Below are 16,505 nucleotides of genomic sequence, written 5' to 3'. Positions count from 1 at the left end.
AGTTTTGGAATTGGAACCAATATTGGAACGTTGTCGTGTGGCGTTTTTTTTCTTCTCTTTTCCATTCACTTCCATCGTAGGGTCAGTTCAACGGTGAAGCATTCATTCAGATGGACTCGGAGACGGCCGCCTACCAGTCGGCGCAACAAAAACACCACAAAAACATGATGTTCGGCAAGAAGCAGCGCTACATCGAGGTGTTCCAGTGTTCCGGCGACGACATGAACATGGTGCTGAACGGTGGCTTCCAGCAGCCGGCCAGCCTGTCAAAACCGTCGCTCCTCTCACCGGGTATGTTACCGACAGGGGCCACACAGCCACCGACACAATCCCCCCAGACGCTCTCACTCTCCCAAATTCCGCTACCGATTCCATCTCCGCTCGCTCTCTCGGTACCGCCGCCGAACCATCAGCTGCTCGCTCAGCAGCAAGCACAGTACATCGCGCAGCACAATCTGCTGGCGCGCCAGGCAGCGGCCGCCCAGCAACACCAGCAACATCAGCAGGAACAGCTGATGCTACAGAATCTGGGCATGTACGTAACCGGTCCACCGACCAGCGTCGCTACCTCGTTGAGTGTGTCACAGCAGGGTAGTGCCGTTGCGGCCGGTACACCAACGTACGTTACGGCCGGTAGCGCCGGTGGACTGCCGACCTCTGTGACCGGTGGTAGCGCTGGTGCTGGTGGCGGGTACGGGTACGGGCACGGCGGTTCATCGGCCGGTCTTGCCGGTTTGGGTGCCGCTTCCGCAGCGTCCGGTGCAAGTGGTGCGGGCGGTTTGCCGCCCCACCTAACCGGCGGTGGTCATCCGGGCCATTCGCTGGCCGCCCAGTACCACCATCCGCTGTACTTTATGCACCGGCAGATGCTCGCATCGAACGGTGGCATACCGATGGGGTTGATGGCCCCGTCGCATTCGGCAGCAGCAGCAGCTGCAGCAGCCGCTCACCACCACCATGCCGCTGCGGCATTCCAGCATCAGCTGCATCACTTTGGAGGTGGTGGTCCGGCCGGTGCAACCACCGGCTCGGGTGCGTCCAGTTCGCTGGCGCATCATGCATCCGGCTTGGTGCATCACCCGTCCCAGCATCACGCAATGCAGGCGATGGCGGCCGCCGCCGCCTCACAGTCGGCTGCGGCCGGTATGCTTCCGTCCAAGCGTTCGTACGACAGTGCGTTCCGCGGTGATCAGTCGGCGGCGCTGGCGTCCACCGCCGGCAGTAAACGACCCTTCCACGGTACACCGACACAGGGTGCGGCTGCGGCGGCTGCTGCAGCAGCGGCGGCAGCTTCAGTCGCATTGTACGCACCGTACTATCATCCACACATTTGATGCGAAGGAACATACTTTTTAAAGTTTTGATTGCGATTCTTTTTTAACGTTCGCGTTGGCATTCGGATCTGGAACGAACGCTAGCGTGAAATTAGACAAGGTAATTTTGTTATTTATAAGGCTGCAAATCCCATTAACGTTTAGAAAGACGTTTCATATAAATATTAAAATTGACTTTCTGTGTCCTTGTATAAGCAAGGGACTCGGTCGTTGTATGGGGGGAGGTGGGAACCACACACAATGCCTTGATCAATCAGTACCTATACAGCTAATGACCACTTTGTGGCATTTTTTTTCCATGTGTGCATGCATGTGTGTGTGTGTGTATGTTTTTTTTTGCATACTTAATGCAGATGCTACTAAAAGTACTTATATTGTTAAATAATGATTGAGGGCAAGCATCTACCAGTACTGTAAGGTAGGCGATTAGGTTAGTTTATTTTAGATGGAGCACGTTGCCTGTTGCTGCTGAGCTGCTGCTGCTGATGGTGTGAGGCGCATTGTGCGGTATTTTTTAAAACATTACAACAATCAAAAACACCCCAACTGGTGCAATGATATTGCGAACCAAATCATGCAGTAGTTTTGGACACATTTCCTTCCTTTGCTCGTGCTCACTTTCTATCACCAACTCTTTTGGGGTTTTATTTCGTTCCTTCTTTCTTTGCTCTCGCTCCGTCTCTCGGAACAGCAGATTCCCCGTTCCTTGTGTGTTGTCTACTATTGTTCATTTCCCTTCTTCTGGTTCCCGTTTTCTTTGCCTGCTATTTTTGTTTTATTTTTTGCAAGACTTGGTTGCTCTTTGCTTGTCTTATAATCTTGTATAGGGAAAGAAATTTGGAAAGTACAAGGGGGATACTTGTTGGGTGGTTGTGAACATGAATAGGAATATACGTATACAGCTTGAACTATTAGTATACAACTTCGTGACCTGCTTTCCTATGTTTCCTGAGCTCCTTTCCGAACCTGTTCCCTATCTGAATGCAACACACACACATACATACTCACCCCATACAAAGACACATTCGCTGATGCTAAGACCTATGTCGACCATTCTTCGCGATGCTCCTTCCAACTTCATTTCCAACTGACCTACCCATCCATCCACACACGATTCCGACACACACACACAGACACTACAAACGAAAGGTGCATATGAGCCGGTTGTGTTGTGTAAAAGTACTTGGCTAATATTATCTTGTGTATGTGAGCAACACGGGTGTTTGTGTGCGGTTTAAACGTGTAGCGAAAGCTGGAAGGGGGCGAATGTGTGGGCGGATGCGCCCGCGACGGGAGGAGGGGGGTCAGGATATGCGCGCAGACGGGATTTAGGTTAAAGCAAATTACAAACGGTGTTGGGTCGGTGCTGCAGAGCCACCGGTACGCGTTTCCTGTTTAACATTTGACACTTTTCTTACATTACAATACTATACTATTATTATGTGTGCGTTTTACTATGTGTCTGTGCGGTACAAAACACAAAACAAAGGGGCAGTGTAGAAAGGGTGGCAATAGTAACCGGAGCTACTAGATATGTGTTTTCGTTTTTCTTCTTTCCCCTGTAGAGATCGTTAGTTGGTGGAACAAACGTACATACAAAAAAAAAAAACCGCATAAACGACATCCCATCTCCAAACAGCAAAACCATTCAATTGGGCTTTTTAGAAATTGTAATAATAAGAGAGAGATAGAGAGAGCGGTATAAACGGGAAGCTTCATTAAAAATGCAATAGGGAATATTGGGGTGGGCCGAATCACATTAAACGTTGTGTAATGTGAGTGTGTGTGTACTGTAGTTTTGCAAATGTCGGTGTAACTTGCATTTTGTTGTGGTTCTTTGAAAAAAAAAAAGAAAAACAAAAGAGAAAAACAAAATCCCATTGTGTCTGACCCTAATGTACTACCTTCATTCTTTCATCGTTTTATTATAACACTAATCAACACACACACACGGCACACAATATAAGATAAGTTTTCTCCCTTTTTTTTTTGTTTTGTTTATATTCATATTCATAGTTATCATTGCCCACTACTAGTTACAAGTGAGATAAGCAAATTTATTTTCTTTAGCTTTAAAATCATACTCTTGCGCTTAAAGCAACAAAAATACAACATAGAGGAACCTCTACACGCTGCTAGCTATATATTATATGTAAACGATAGACAAAAACAAAAAGATGGATAACTGCATTACGCTGTGATCGCGCTTTTCAAACACCAGGAAAACCATGGGTGTGAAGACACAGACACATGTATAACTCTCTCTCATTATGGGAAGAAGAAAAAAAACAGTAAAAACATGGAAAAAGATACGGCAGGTGTAGTTTAGTAATAATATTAATAATATTACATTCCATTACATGCGCACACACACACACACAGACACGCACATACGTGAAAGTGTTTTGTTGTTGTTTTTTCTTACCTTCTTATCATTATCATCATGTTATACCAAGCACTAACACAAACCACAAACCCCGTTCGAATCTTCGAGGGGGTGGAAAATTCCTTCTTCTTACAAACGTCCATTAGGCATGCTAATATTGACCCCTAGTATGTAAGTGAACAATTTCCGGTACGTTTTATATACACACACACGCATCTAAATGTTATAGTGTAATACACTACTGACCTAGTTAAAATCTAGTTAAACACACACACACACACGCAGTCTTTGCTTCTGTTTTTTTTCTTGTACTGTTTTGCTGTTGTTTCTTCTGGGTGCGCGAAATCGGATTCTCGGACTTTTGTGTTGTGGTGTACTCTTATGGTGAAATGTGTGATTTCTCCTTTCTTTACTGTTGTACAATTGGTTAGAAGAGTTTTTGTTTGTATCCTCGGAATGGGAGCGATATGATCGATGTTTGCACAGGACAAGTGGTGGTGAGTGTGGGTGCAAAGATCGATCGATTGAAGGAAACTCATTGAAAGGTGATGGTTCGCCGGATGGTACTTGTCTTGTCGCGAATGTGCGTTGCACCTGAACAGTTTCCCACCTTGATGTTTTGGAGTACAAAAGAAGTTTCCAATCGATAGACTTGGATCGCTAGACTCAATTCTGTTGCCACTAGAATCCAGATATTAGCTTCTTGACAGCTTCTTGGTTTAGAATGTGATTTGTATTTCTTAAATCTTAGCTTTTATTTTTTCCCTTGAGCACTTGCGAGTCCAATAAAAAGTAGCATATGAGGACGAACAGAACTTTTTGTTGGCCAATACGCTGCTTTCCCAAATATTATTGAATCCGTCCCACACTATATTGACAATTTCCCGAACATTTATGAAATAGCCCCACTACCAATGGACAGTTTCTCAAATGTCTTTGAATTTATCCTGACGCAATTTAGTATCAATAATCCTCTTCTTCGTTGGCACATCAACCTCGAGAGGTCTCGGTCTGCCAATTGTGGCTTTCTGTGACTTGATTTAACTCATAGCTCCAATCTTCAGTTCTGCGTACGGGGAAGCGGTCTGGATGGGATTTGAGCTCCGATCCTGCTATGCAAAGACCGGCGCCTCTATCACCTCGACTCCAAGCATCAATAATAGTGTTGAGAAATTGTGGGATGGATTCATATATTTGTATATTTGGGAAGGTATTTAAACAACTCTGGGACAGCCGGATGAAAATCAACATTACTCGGTCTATTCGTTCTAAACGGGGTCGGTCTTCCGTTGTTGTTCACCCATGCAAACACAAGCAAAGGCACACACACCCACACTCACCACCAACACTAGGCTTAAAGAAGTGGAAAAACTCTCTTCACACACACACATACACTAAAAAAAGCAAAAAGGAAAACTGTGGCAATTAAATATGAAAACTAGAAAAAAAAACCGGATTGTGCACGGCATTCATTATTCGATAAAGTAACGCTGCTACTAGTTAATATCAAAACCAACCAACCCAACACACAGGTGTGCTCACACTCACTGCGATTGGAAGTAGGAACTTAATTTTAAAATAATTTTATATTTAGTTGGTATCGTGTTTTTTTTTCTGTTTCTCTTTGAGATGAATACACCAATTAATATACTATCGCGCTGGTCTTGTATGGTTTAAGAATAATTGACTATAATATAAAGGGAATGTTTTATTTTATTTTTTTCCAACACGTGCTCGTTACTACCAACAGGGCGTTTATCCTCATTTTCTTACTATTTTCTTACTTCCCTACTCTTACTTGTACTTTGATCTCTTTTATTTGATTTTCTCGCCAGGTATCGTTTCTTTTTGTTGTCTTGGTTTTTGTTCTTTGTAAATAAGCATATTCATGTGTTTTCTTCTTTATTATCATGTTCGGTGGGTTCATTGGGTTAATTTGGTTGCTTAGTTTAAAGTTTCAATTCTTGCCTATTTTCACTGCCATTTTGCCTGATATTTGTAATGATTAAAACACATTTTTCATATATTTTTTTGTAAAACTTTATTTTTTTCATTACATAGTTTTTTTATTAATAAGTTTCTGTTAAAGTATCTATCCTTTTTGGTAAGCTCTTTAGAAATGGTAAACAGAGCTAGTTGACGTGGGAACGGCTTCAGAGAACAGGGTAATGTTTTTTCTTTCATTGTGATGGTACCAGATGATATTGTAATTGAAGCCGATAATACGGTGCACGACCTGTCAGCGCTACAAGTATAAATATGGGCTGTGAGATTGTCACAAGCTCTTGTTTTGAAGTTCATTGTGTTGGGAAAGTGAAAAACAAGTATCGCTTATTAAATTGGTAAATATCTTAAAACTGATTCCTAAAGTAAAATTCTGTATTTCTGAATTTCGTGTACCACCAAATTTCTACAAAGCGTTTACAACTCAGTCTCACACCCCGCGTTTAAACCTGTGAGTTACGCACTTACTCGAGCGCTGACAGGCCGATAAGGAGGCGAAAACGGTCTCAAACACCAAAAGCTTCTATAAATAAGAGAAATGAAAAAAAAAATGGCTGGCCGTGTACAATGTCATTAGCTTTGATTACAATATCATCTGGCAATATTATCACAATGAAAGGAAATTGATTCTCCTGTCATCTGAAGCCGTTCCCATGTCATCTAGCATTGTTTACAATTAAGGATCGATGCTTTTAAATTATCAACTGAAAACCCTGTATTACACAAACACCTCGAACCCATCAAAATGGACACATGAATATGCTTTGAAACGTTTAACAATCACACACCCGTTCTCGACTGGCTGCTGGTTAGTTGGCGGAGCTTTGTTTTGTCCGAAATTGTTGGGTGTACTGTTCGTGTTCTGCTACATTTCTTTGCTTCTTATGCTACACTCTCTTAAATTTGTGTCTCTTTTTGGCGGCCGTTTCTGTTACTATTATGCACCAGCTGACGACGATGATCATAAGATGAAAGAATAATGCTAATATGAAGGGGAAGCACGCATACACACGATAATCCGTTTTAATCCATATTTAAATTATTATAGAAACAAAATGGCTTCTCCTCTAGTGCCTGTATATGGGTGGCAAGAGCACGCTAATAATATTGCGCCATCCTTCTTTACCTTTCGTGTGTGTGTGAGTGTTTTTGTGGGTTATTGTAGTAGTGTGCTAGCGTATCGCGTTCTATCGTCTGGTTGCAAAAGGTGATTTAATTTTAGAAGTTACTATAGTTGCTAGCGTTTAAGTGCATCGTTTAGTGGAGAAGTGAATGGTGTATGCTGGCAGGAAGATGTGATCGTCGTACATTTTGTTGCAATTTTCCCGCTGGATGTTTCACTACTGTGGTGCGTTCTATCACGGTTTCTACATGTCTAAACTCACTAGACTGCTTTGCAGGAACAGCATCGGTCACGTTGGTGCAGGACAATTAGGCGTGCGTTATGGTGTTTGGGTATCATCAACGGTTAGATCGTGTATTAAATAAAAGCATCCTCCTTAAATCATATGTACGAAACATACGCCGAAGCATCAAACACTAGAGGCTGCTCTACGTAACATAACACGCAACGAAGAGTGGGGTCTTTCTGCTAATCCCAGGACTACTCTCCACAAGTCCTCCTGCTGCTGGTAGTGATGCTGGGCCATATATGAGGGGTGTCGGTGCACTCTTCTTTCCATGCTGTACCTATATTGTTCGTATTCCCGATCCGTAGTTTTGTCACCGCTCATCATCGGAACGTAGTAGTAACCGTACGGCTACTAAGGAACGGTCTAAGGGGGAATACAATAATAGTGCGTCTCACTCACGTCTCACTATCCGCTATCTCTGTCATTCTTCTGCTGTGTTTTATCTCGGTGGTGCATACCTTCTAATCTGTGTGGAAAACCGGGGGGGTGGGGGGAGGAAAATCCCTCGCTTTTCCCAAACTGTGCCGTAATGTGTGTATGTGCGCGCGCGCGATTAGTGGTATGTCCGGATGGCGGTGCGTAGTATTGCTGTTGGAGAACATGATGCATATATAGCTATAGAAATGAATAAAACTCGTAGAAACATCCATCGGACAGAACAACATACCTCACAAACAAATACACACAAAAAACACAGACACACACACACACACAAGGTGGACGGCGTTATTGTTGGTGTGGACTCTCCGTGTCGTGGCTTTAGGCGCTGGCCTGGCATCAGGTGAAAAAAAAACGTGTCCCGGCTGATGATGGTGATGACGTGCCTCACTACTAGTACTACTTCCCTTACATTACTATATTCGTTGGTGGTTTTGTGGTGGGTACACTGTGTACACGGATGCTGGCAATTAAACTCCATTTAAAGGAACGGTAATTTCATATCCTTTCCAAATGTACCTTTGTTACGCAATTTTCTTCCTCTCTACGGGTGAGTGTTACGAAATCAGTTTATTTTAATTGTGTTTGTTAATTTAGTTTGTTTCCTGTTTTTTTGTTGTTGTTGTTGTCATTCTTTTAACTCTTTCATTTGTGTCCTTCTTACCATAGCCATATATTATTACTAACCCTTTTCATTATGTTTGTTTTTGTTTTAATTTTCCATTTCCATTTTTGTGATTTGCATACAATCCTTATTCTTCTCCCCTCCCCGAACACCTGCTCTATTTATTGTAACTATGTTTGTGACGTTTTTTTTATCGGTTTTTGTCCTTTTTTTATCTTGTTTTTCAATAGTATTTGTTTTTTTTATATATTTTTTTATATTTATTTTGGTGCATGAACGTTTTAAAATTTTTGTTTTTATTTTAAGATTTATGTTTTGTGTCGTAGATTTTTTGTTAGTGTTTTTTAAAAATGTTTTTGCTATTATAGCACGCGCCGCAAGATTAAAAAAAAATGTTTCAAATAGGAAAGATGAAGCTTTAATGTGAAGGTCGCAAATATGACGATGGAAAATGTTTACGATTAAAAAATAGTTAATATAACAATTCCATCTAAAAAAACTAATGGTCAAATTAATATAAAACTCTTTTTAATAAATTAACAATACCTTTTCTAACTTAAACCCAACATTAACATCATGCTAAAGTCTTTAGCAGGACCATTGCTCCCTCTCTTTTTGGACCATACGATGGACACGTGTTTGACCGTTTCCTGTACCGACTCTCACACAAAATTATTGTTTTATCTTTATTTCGTTTCTTTTTATGATTTATTATTTCGTTACTAGACTGTTATATTTATCCCTCGTTTTTTTTCTTCTATAACTCGGTTGTTAATATAATATTAGATGTTTTTATTCTCTTCGATTTGGCGCCAAAGTACCCACAAGACTAATGGGAGCTTTTTTTGGTTACCTTCTTTTTTAGGCGGTACAATAGTTGGTGCTCCGTTCGGTGGATACGCTCCCTTCGGCCATCCACCGTCAGCCGTATTGCCACCACCGAGACATGCTGCCTTCTATCCGCAACCGATTCTCTACTGGGGCTACCCAAGCCCGCCAGTTTCACCCACGACGTACTACAGCACGGCACCCCCGCCCGGTACACCACATCATCTCGGTCCGGCAGCAGCCCATCAAACGGCTCCCGGCATCCAGACTCACGGTCAACCGACGATGGTAGGTTATGGCAGGAAGCGCTAGCTAAGATAAGCAGAACCAATGAAACATGCAGCAATCGTTTATCTCTCTCCTCCGTTCTGTTCCGCCAGCTTGCACTCAGCCCCGATCAACGCAATCAACGTAGCAATCCTTCAGTTTCCCTCGTCACAACGGTACCATCGAGACCGCCCGTCGGTACGGCAGGATCGTCCAGTGGCGAATCGTCCACCTCACAATCCTCTTCACCGCCACTACTTTCACCCACCGGTGGATGTTCCAGCTCCGGGTCTGTGACGAGCTCGTCTTCCGGGACGTCTTCCCAACGGCATGGTGCCGCAGCAACCGCAATCCGCACGTCATCACCACCACAACAGTCGTCGGCATCGTTGCTTAGTCTGCCGCTTGCATCCGTCTCACAACCGCTCGCTATACCGGCGGTCACAACACCAACCGGTGGATTGGCCGGAGCATATCCCGGTTCGCAGCTTTCCCCGATACAAGCAATCCCACCGCCGTCGGTGCACTTTCCACACCACGCTCCACTGATGGGTACGGCTAGCCCACCGGGAACAACCGGCACGACGTTCTACGAGCCTCATCCGCACCTACCACACCACCATCCGTCTCATCATCATCCACACCACCACCATCATCCGCATCCGCTGACGCACCATCACCATGATAAGCTGGTGGCGACGGCTCCAAGCATCCTGACACCGTCGCTCATTCCGAATCAATATGTGGAGCTGTTTATAGTTTAAGGACAACAGAGAGAGAGAGAGAGAGCGATCAACTCGAAAACTACCCCGTTTTTTATCCATTGACGCAATATCAACGTTTAGAGTTAAGTCGTGTGCATTACTCGAAGAGATGTTTGTAATTTAGTATATAATTGCTGCTCGAACATGGGATAGTGAGAGCACCGTGCATCTATGATGTGGACCGGTGGTTGAAACGACAACGGCGCCGGTCTTCATACGGCAGGACCGAGGTTCAAATCCCATCTGGACCGTTCCCTCGTAGTGAGGACCGACTATCCAACTACATGGAATCATTGAGTCTAGTAAGCCAGAAATGGCAGGCATAATCTTATTAAAAGATCGTTAGGCCAAGGAAAGAGATAGAGAGAGATCGCGCATCTTAAAGCATAGCACGCAGCGCTCGATCATTTAAGTACCATCACCACTACATCCTAACCAAGACAAGCAATCAAATCAAAGCTAGTGAAGTAAGTTTAGTTGATGTGTTTGTGTGTATTTTGTGTACTCGTACGCATAGCGCGTGTACATTGAAAGACCAGAATCTAGTGGCAATTGATTTGTTGTTGTGCGGTGTTTTGCTCAGCGGTCGGGAGACGAACCCCTATAGCTAGAAGCTGTTTATTTAATAATGCATCAACATTTGCAATCAACCATTTTTGCTCATTAAAAATACGCTCAAAAGCTAGGAAACTAAAAAAAAATATTAAACCCACAGAAGGCTGATCGGGGTGACGTGCGTATGTATGACCACCGACAGGAATAGTGTGAAGTGAATGTGGAAAAAAGCACTTGCAGTGCTACCAACCTACTATTAATAATGAAGAACACGGAGAAGAGTGATGCACCGTACAGAGTTTCGATCAATATCTGGGAATATTTCATTCAATATGGGAAAAATTTCATTCGTAAAGTGGATGTTTGCAATCGCAGAAGGAAATATGCTTTTCAAAACTGTAATCTGTAAGGAAAACACTGACTTCTATCATCTGTCATCTGTCATCCTAGCGAATGTCCACTTTCGGATTGTAAACTTCTCTTAATCGACTGAAAAGCGCGCTCCATACGAGGGACAAAGATCCGTTGTGCAGTTTAAATTTTCCCCACATTGAATGAAAAGTTCCCCTATATGCATGAACACTCTTTAACCGTATTGAACGTTTGTCTACAACTGCTTAGAACATATTTTATAATTTATTTGTTAATGTTTTGTTCGCGTTTGTGTGTGTTTGTGTGCATGTTTTCTTTATTATTTTTTGTAACCTTAAAAGATCTATTTGTATATGTATTTTTTCCCCCCCTATTGCTAGGCGCAATATTACCATTGTTAAAATGTTATTTCCATTTTCGTTACACCGTTATTGTTATCCGTCACAGGTTTTTTGTTTTGTTTTTTTTTGTTTTCACTGTACTCTACTTTTGTGCTTCATATTTAAGCTTCCTAGAGCTACCCTGCTGGATATTAACCACACGTTTAGAAGAAGGCGAAAATCTTATCAAATCAACTGAAAACAGCAATAACACCACACAGTTAGCAAATAGCCTTAAGTTGTGCTGGTTGTTTGAAGATTTTGTTATGTTTTATTTTTACACTATCCGGATCAGTTAACGAACAAAAACTGTAATATTTACTTAACTGTGTAAAAGTGATTGTTTCATAAAAAACAACACCCTTTATCATCTAGTTTTTATCGTTAAGAAATCATGTTGCTCGTTATGCGAGGGCTGGCCGTCGAAAATGCTTACATTGGCGGGCCCTTCTTCATTGTTAGTTAGCCCTTAAGAGTTTGTTTATTCGAATTGGAGTGCATTGCACATCGATCATCGTTACTTACCCCATGCACGAGATGTGTACGATTGAATGATATTTTCCACCACCATAAACGATAAATGTGTTATCATGTAAATGTAGCGTAGTGTTCATATATTTACATCATTATTTTATTCGCATGTTTTGTTTTTTACGAAAAAAAAACGACAAAAATCCCGATTTAAAAAAACACGAACAATCATTTCACAATCGTTCCTTTTGTAAACGAGATCAGCAATCGTCATCACCCATCATGCGTATGTCCAGCAGTATGGAAGGATGAGCAAACGCACGCGAGTAGCATTTATTTCATATTGTTAGCCAATTTTTGCCGTACTAAAAGTGTGTTATGTTTACCATGAATGTTGTATGGTATGCTGCTGCATGCCGCTACAGAAGAGACGTCTCGACGAGCTGTGCGTTTCGTTGCTAACCGACAATGAAACAATGAATTTTAGTGTATGCAAAAGGGAGAATGCTGTTGTGTGCAACGGAAGCGGGCGCCCCCTTGAATAATATCCTAAATGTATAACAATGAATTGCTCAACCACGTTCATAGGGCAAAAGCTTCCGATTTGTTCAGCCCATCAGCACGAACCGTAAGCAATAAGGGAAGGGAATGGCCATTGGAAGGTGAGTGGCAGGGAGGTAAGGAAGGGAGAAAAGTAAATCCTGCGTGCGTGAAAACACGTGAGCGGCAACGAATAGGATTTCAAAGTGTTCAAAAAGGCGGAAAACGTATGGAGAGGATTGAGAAGAACAAAACAGGATATATAATAGGATCGGGCGAAAATGTGCATTCCGTAGGATTAGTTAATACATAGTTGAAGATTTATGAAAATTTCAATAAAGTAATCACACTATAAAAATATGTGTCTTCATTTTAAACAATGATAAGCCGGATATACATTAACACGGCATTAACACATTCGGCGTCAACTAATAGCGGCACGAAGGCTTTATGAACTTATATGAGTCTTTGGGGCTTGATCAACTACAAGACCCTTAAGAGACTAGCAAATTAGGTCATCGAACCATTTTAAAACAAGAATTTATTTATAAAAAAATATTCTGATTGAAAATGTTCTTACTTAGGTTTGTAATGTTTTACTGCCTATCAGGGTAACTATTGGGGTCCTAGACCGCCCTGGTAACAAATTCATAATGCTTTCTCACTCTATCTAAGTAACAAGTAAACCTACCAAAGCGAGGAAGGATGACGATTTTGATACCGGGCGGAGATGAAACCCTTCCGGGGCCGTTCGCCTGGTCTCAGGAAGTATAAGCCGAATGATCTGTGGGATGTATGATTTCGTTATTCGCCTATTTTCGTTGTTCTGTTTATTCGTTCGTTTAATCTTTGTGAGAAGGTATCGTACGGAACTATGTTTTTGAGCCGAATTTGTTGAATTTAATTTTTATTGTTTTCATTATTAATTATTAAATTTTGAAGACATTCTCGCTTAGGGAGCAACTGTGTCTAAAGTATTATTTTAAATAATTTTTTTTTATTAAAATACCTTTTTTTTGTGTCTGAACACTGCTTCAGCACCTCGCGGGCAATTTGCTGTTTGGGTATGGGGAATTTATGTTGCTTGGACCATTTGTTTACGTTTTTCAACTCTTGAACCCGAACAAACGTAAACGCGTGCATTAATCCAGCTGTCAAACAACAGTTTGCCGATTTTCGTATTTCGGATTGGTGACTTTCTTCACTGATCCAGTTTTGGCGAGCTGAAAATGGCAATTTAGTGTTTTAGTTTCTGTTCCGTTGCCAATAAATCTTTCGCCGATTGTTTAGCAGCACGGTTGTCTGTTAGTAAAACTGTTCTTGAAGATATATTTACAGTCGCTTGGTGGTTTCTCCTTTGTGTGCGTGTTTGTTTGTGCGAAATCGAAGTTCGCTTTGCTGTGCTCGTCGCATCCGCTTTCACCGTGGGAGACAAAGCAGAACAACGGAAGCTCGAACGCGAGACTGAATCCACCGGACGGGATGGATAACACTGACGACTTCGAGTCACTGTGCCGTATCTGTTCGTGCCCCGGGTCGCACACTATTTTCGCACGCATACCGGCCTACTGCCACGAACACTATCGAGAGTACGCTCGCTGGAAGCAGCCCATTTTTCAGCTGATTGCAGAAGTTACTGGCGTTGAGGTGAGTCTTCGGGTTAAGGGCCAGATGTAACAGCTGCAACGGTGAAATATTACGCTCTTCGTTTTTTCTATTTTCAGATTACGACAGACGATGGCTTGCCGAAGAGAATATGCGTTCTCTGTATTTCGTACCTCAAGCACGCGTACACCTTCCGGCGACAGGCGATCGACAACATTGCCGGTTTGCTAACGGCCAAATATCTATCCAACCTGCGACCAGAATCCAAGAAGCCATCGGTCGATGACGAACGGCTGATTGGTCGGGATGAAATCATTTCCACCGAGGAGGGGACCGCATACCGGTCGGTTAATCTTGCCAACGCGTCGAGTGCGCGAACCGCCACAAAGCAACCGACAAAGAAGTCGGCCATAATGCATCGATTTGTGGCCAAACCACCGAACAACAATGCGGAAGAAGAGCTGGACGAACCTAGCAGCGGACTGTTCGGGTACCGGGAGAAGGAATTCATCGAGGACGACGTGATGGAGCTGGACGGGTTGCAGGAGCACGGCGTCACGTTCACGCTGCCGGAAGATTACAAGGAAAAGAAATGTTTCGCGTGCCGGAAGCGGTTCATGTTTTCGGAAACGTACGCGCAACATTTGACCGAATGTTTGCTGTACAAGCTGACCGAGGCGATCCGTTCCCTGTACCACATCATGTACCTGCGAGAGCAAAGCGCCATTTCAGCGTTTGAGTTTATCCGGCGTGCCGTGTTTACGGTGCGCAAGTGCAACCGGCTGGTACTGTCGTACGATGGTGAGCTAGATGAAGATGATACGGCTGGGGAACCGGTGGACAGCACAGATGGCTGTACCGCAGCTGAACCGGGCATGGGCACAAACTTACCAACCGGTTTCCTACCGAATCAATCTTACGGTAGGGTTGAGCTCGATTCGCTAAGCGACAGCGGCTCGTCCGGTTCGCCCAAGCTTAAACCACCGCTGGCAGCCGGTCCAGCACACGGTTACCGGTCGGGAATGAACAACTACCAGCCACCGTTAGCCGGAAGCTTGATGGGCAACCAGTCGATCGTACTGCGTCCGCCGGAATCATTCACACTCGAACACTCGAACGTAGATATTATAAAGAATCGACTGACCAAAAGTGGCCCGGAAGAGGTAAACGAAACCAATCCCAACGATCGTTACAAAACGATCAAATGCAAGCAGTGCGAGGCACGGTTCTGCACGATTTCACATCTGGACGAGCACACGATCAAGGTACACCAGCGCCGGGTGCGAAACAATCCGTTCGGTTTGTAGTAGAAGCAGAGCAGTTCGAACGCAATGCTCTGGGGGGGTAAGCTACACATTTTATTTTAACTTCCACACACGTGGCGCCGACCAGAGCCAGCCAAGATTAAATAGACTTCAGTAAGATATTTAAGGCGTCCTGTTTGTCTGTAGCGCAAAATGGAAGATGCAGTCGGACAGCAGAATGTGCTACGAGTGTTTTATATTATCTAATTTATATTCTTTCAAAGCAAATTAACGCTGCCAGAGAGCGGGTAAAGACACACACCCACACACACACAATTGACTGACTTTAAACGCACAATCGAATACGCGCGCGCGTGTGTGTGTGAAACAATACTCTTCAGGATGATTATTTATATTCTTTAAATCTCAATGACTAAATTTTTTAACTCAGTTTTGTAATACTTTCGCCAAATGTTTACTCCTATACGAAACGAGGCACATTTGAGCCGAGATTTACTTAAATAGAAGGAAGTAAAATCGGTCGCTGATTGTACTTCAGTAAAGTGCAGCACAAAAAGCAACTTAACTTAAAAGTAAAGGAGTGCAAAGTTTAATCTTACCCTGCCATTGCGCATAAATGTTAGGGTATGTAACAAATTTGTAAAAAAAAAAAGGAACAATGGATGTGACACGGTGGGAAACATACCGACCTGTTTCTGTGTGAACACGGTGTTTGTGAGGGACAAAAATGTGGTAGAAAAGTATTTATAGTGGTATGTAATAAAAGCAGTAAAATTAATGTAATCGATTTGTTGCTTTAATATTCAGGAATCATTTTATTATTATTATGCAAAGAATTAGCTGCTGAATTAGCATAATTTACTACGTATTCTACGATTTTCCTACGTGGCTTTTATCATATTGAACCACCATATCAAACAGACCTGTTATCAGTTTGAAGCAAGAGAGGACATTTTATGGAATAAGGGTTAAAATAGATTTTCAGGCAAAAGGCAATGCCGGTTCATTGAGAAGTAAATAGCTCCTTATAAATACCGCTGGCGGTATTGTCCTCAGGTCCTCACGAGATCTTCAAATTGGTCCTTCTTTGGCGGACTCGACAGCGCCAATATTCTATTTCGTATGGCCAACCTGTAGGAAAGATGATCCGGCTGTTAAAGGCCACCATGAACGGGGTGCAGTGCAGAGTGAGAGTATCGAATATACTGTCGGAGTCGTTCGAAACTCACAGGGGTCTGAGGCAAGGGGACGGACCCTCC

The 16,505-nt window shown here is 43.0% G+C and overlaps 3 protein-coding genes across 4 annotated transcripts in view; all 3 read left to right on the top strand.

Annotated features, from left to right (window-relative positions):
* The window catches only part of LOC118505947 (RNA-binding protein fusilli-like), a 73,796-nt gene extending 68,423 nt beyond the window's left edge, over positions 1 to 5,373 (top strand). For both annotated transcript variants that reach the window (XM_036042471.1, XM_036042472.1), the window contains one exon: positions 81 to 5,373. In XM_036042471.1, the coding sequence (XP_035898364.1) occupies positions 81 to 1,334 (1,254 nt within the window). In that variant the 3' untranslated portion in view covers positions 1,335 to 5,373. The remainder of the gene's footprint in view (positions 1 to 80) is intronic.
* A 923-nt stretch (positions 5,374 to 6,296) lies between these two features.
* Positions 6,297 to 12,734, top strand: LOC118505948 (leucine-rich repeat extensin-like protein 5). The gene is made up of 3 exons (XM_036042473.1): positions 6,297 to 8,124; positions 9,065 to 9,315; positions 9,408 to 12,734. The coding sequence occupies exons 1-3, from the start codon at positions 8,088 to 8,090 to the stop codon at positions 10,056 to 10,058; spliced, it is 939 nt and encodes a 312-aa protein (XP_035898366.1). The 5' UTR covers positions 6,297 to 8,087; the 3' UTR covers positions 10,059 to 12,734.
* Positions 12,735 to 13,522: 788 nt separating this feature from the next.
* On the top strand, positions 13,523 to 16,029 carry LOC118505946. The gene is made up of 2 exons (XM_036042470.1): positions 13,523 to 14,023; positions 14,101 to 16,029. Exons 1-2 carry the CDS (start codon positions 13,859 to 13,861, stop codon positions 15,286 to 15,288), a joined length of 1,353 nt encoding a protein of 450 aa, XP_035898363.1. The 5' UTR covers positions 13,523 to 13,858; the 3' UTR covers positions 15,289 to 16,029.
* Positions 16,030 to 16,505: the final 476 nt, after the last annotated feature.

This window comes from Anopheles stephensi, chromosome 2 (assembly GCF_013141755.1).
Source record: "Anopheles stephensi strain Indian chromosome 2, UCI_ANSTEP_V1.0, whole genome shotgun sequence".
NCBI lineage: Eukaryota > Metazoa > Arthropoda > Insecta > Diptera > Culicidae > Anopheles > Anopheles stephensi.
The sequence above is the reverse complement of the archived record's forward strand: the minus strand, read 5'-3'. Positions and strand labels throughout refer to the sequence as shown.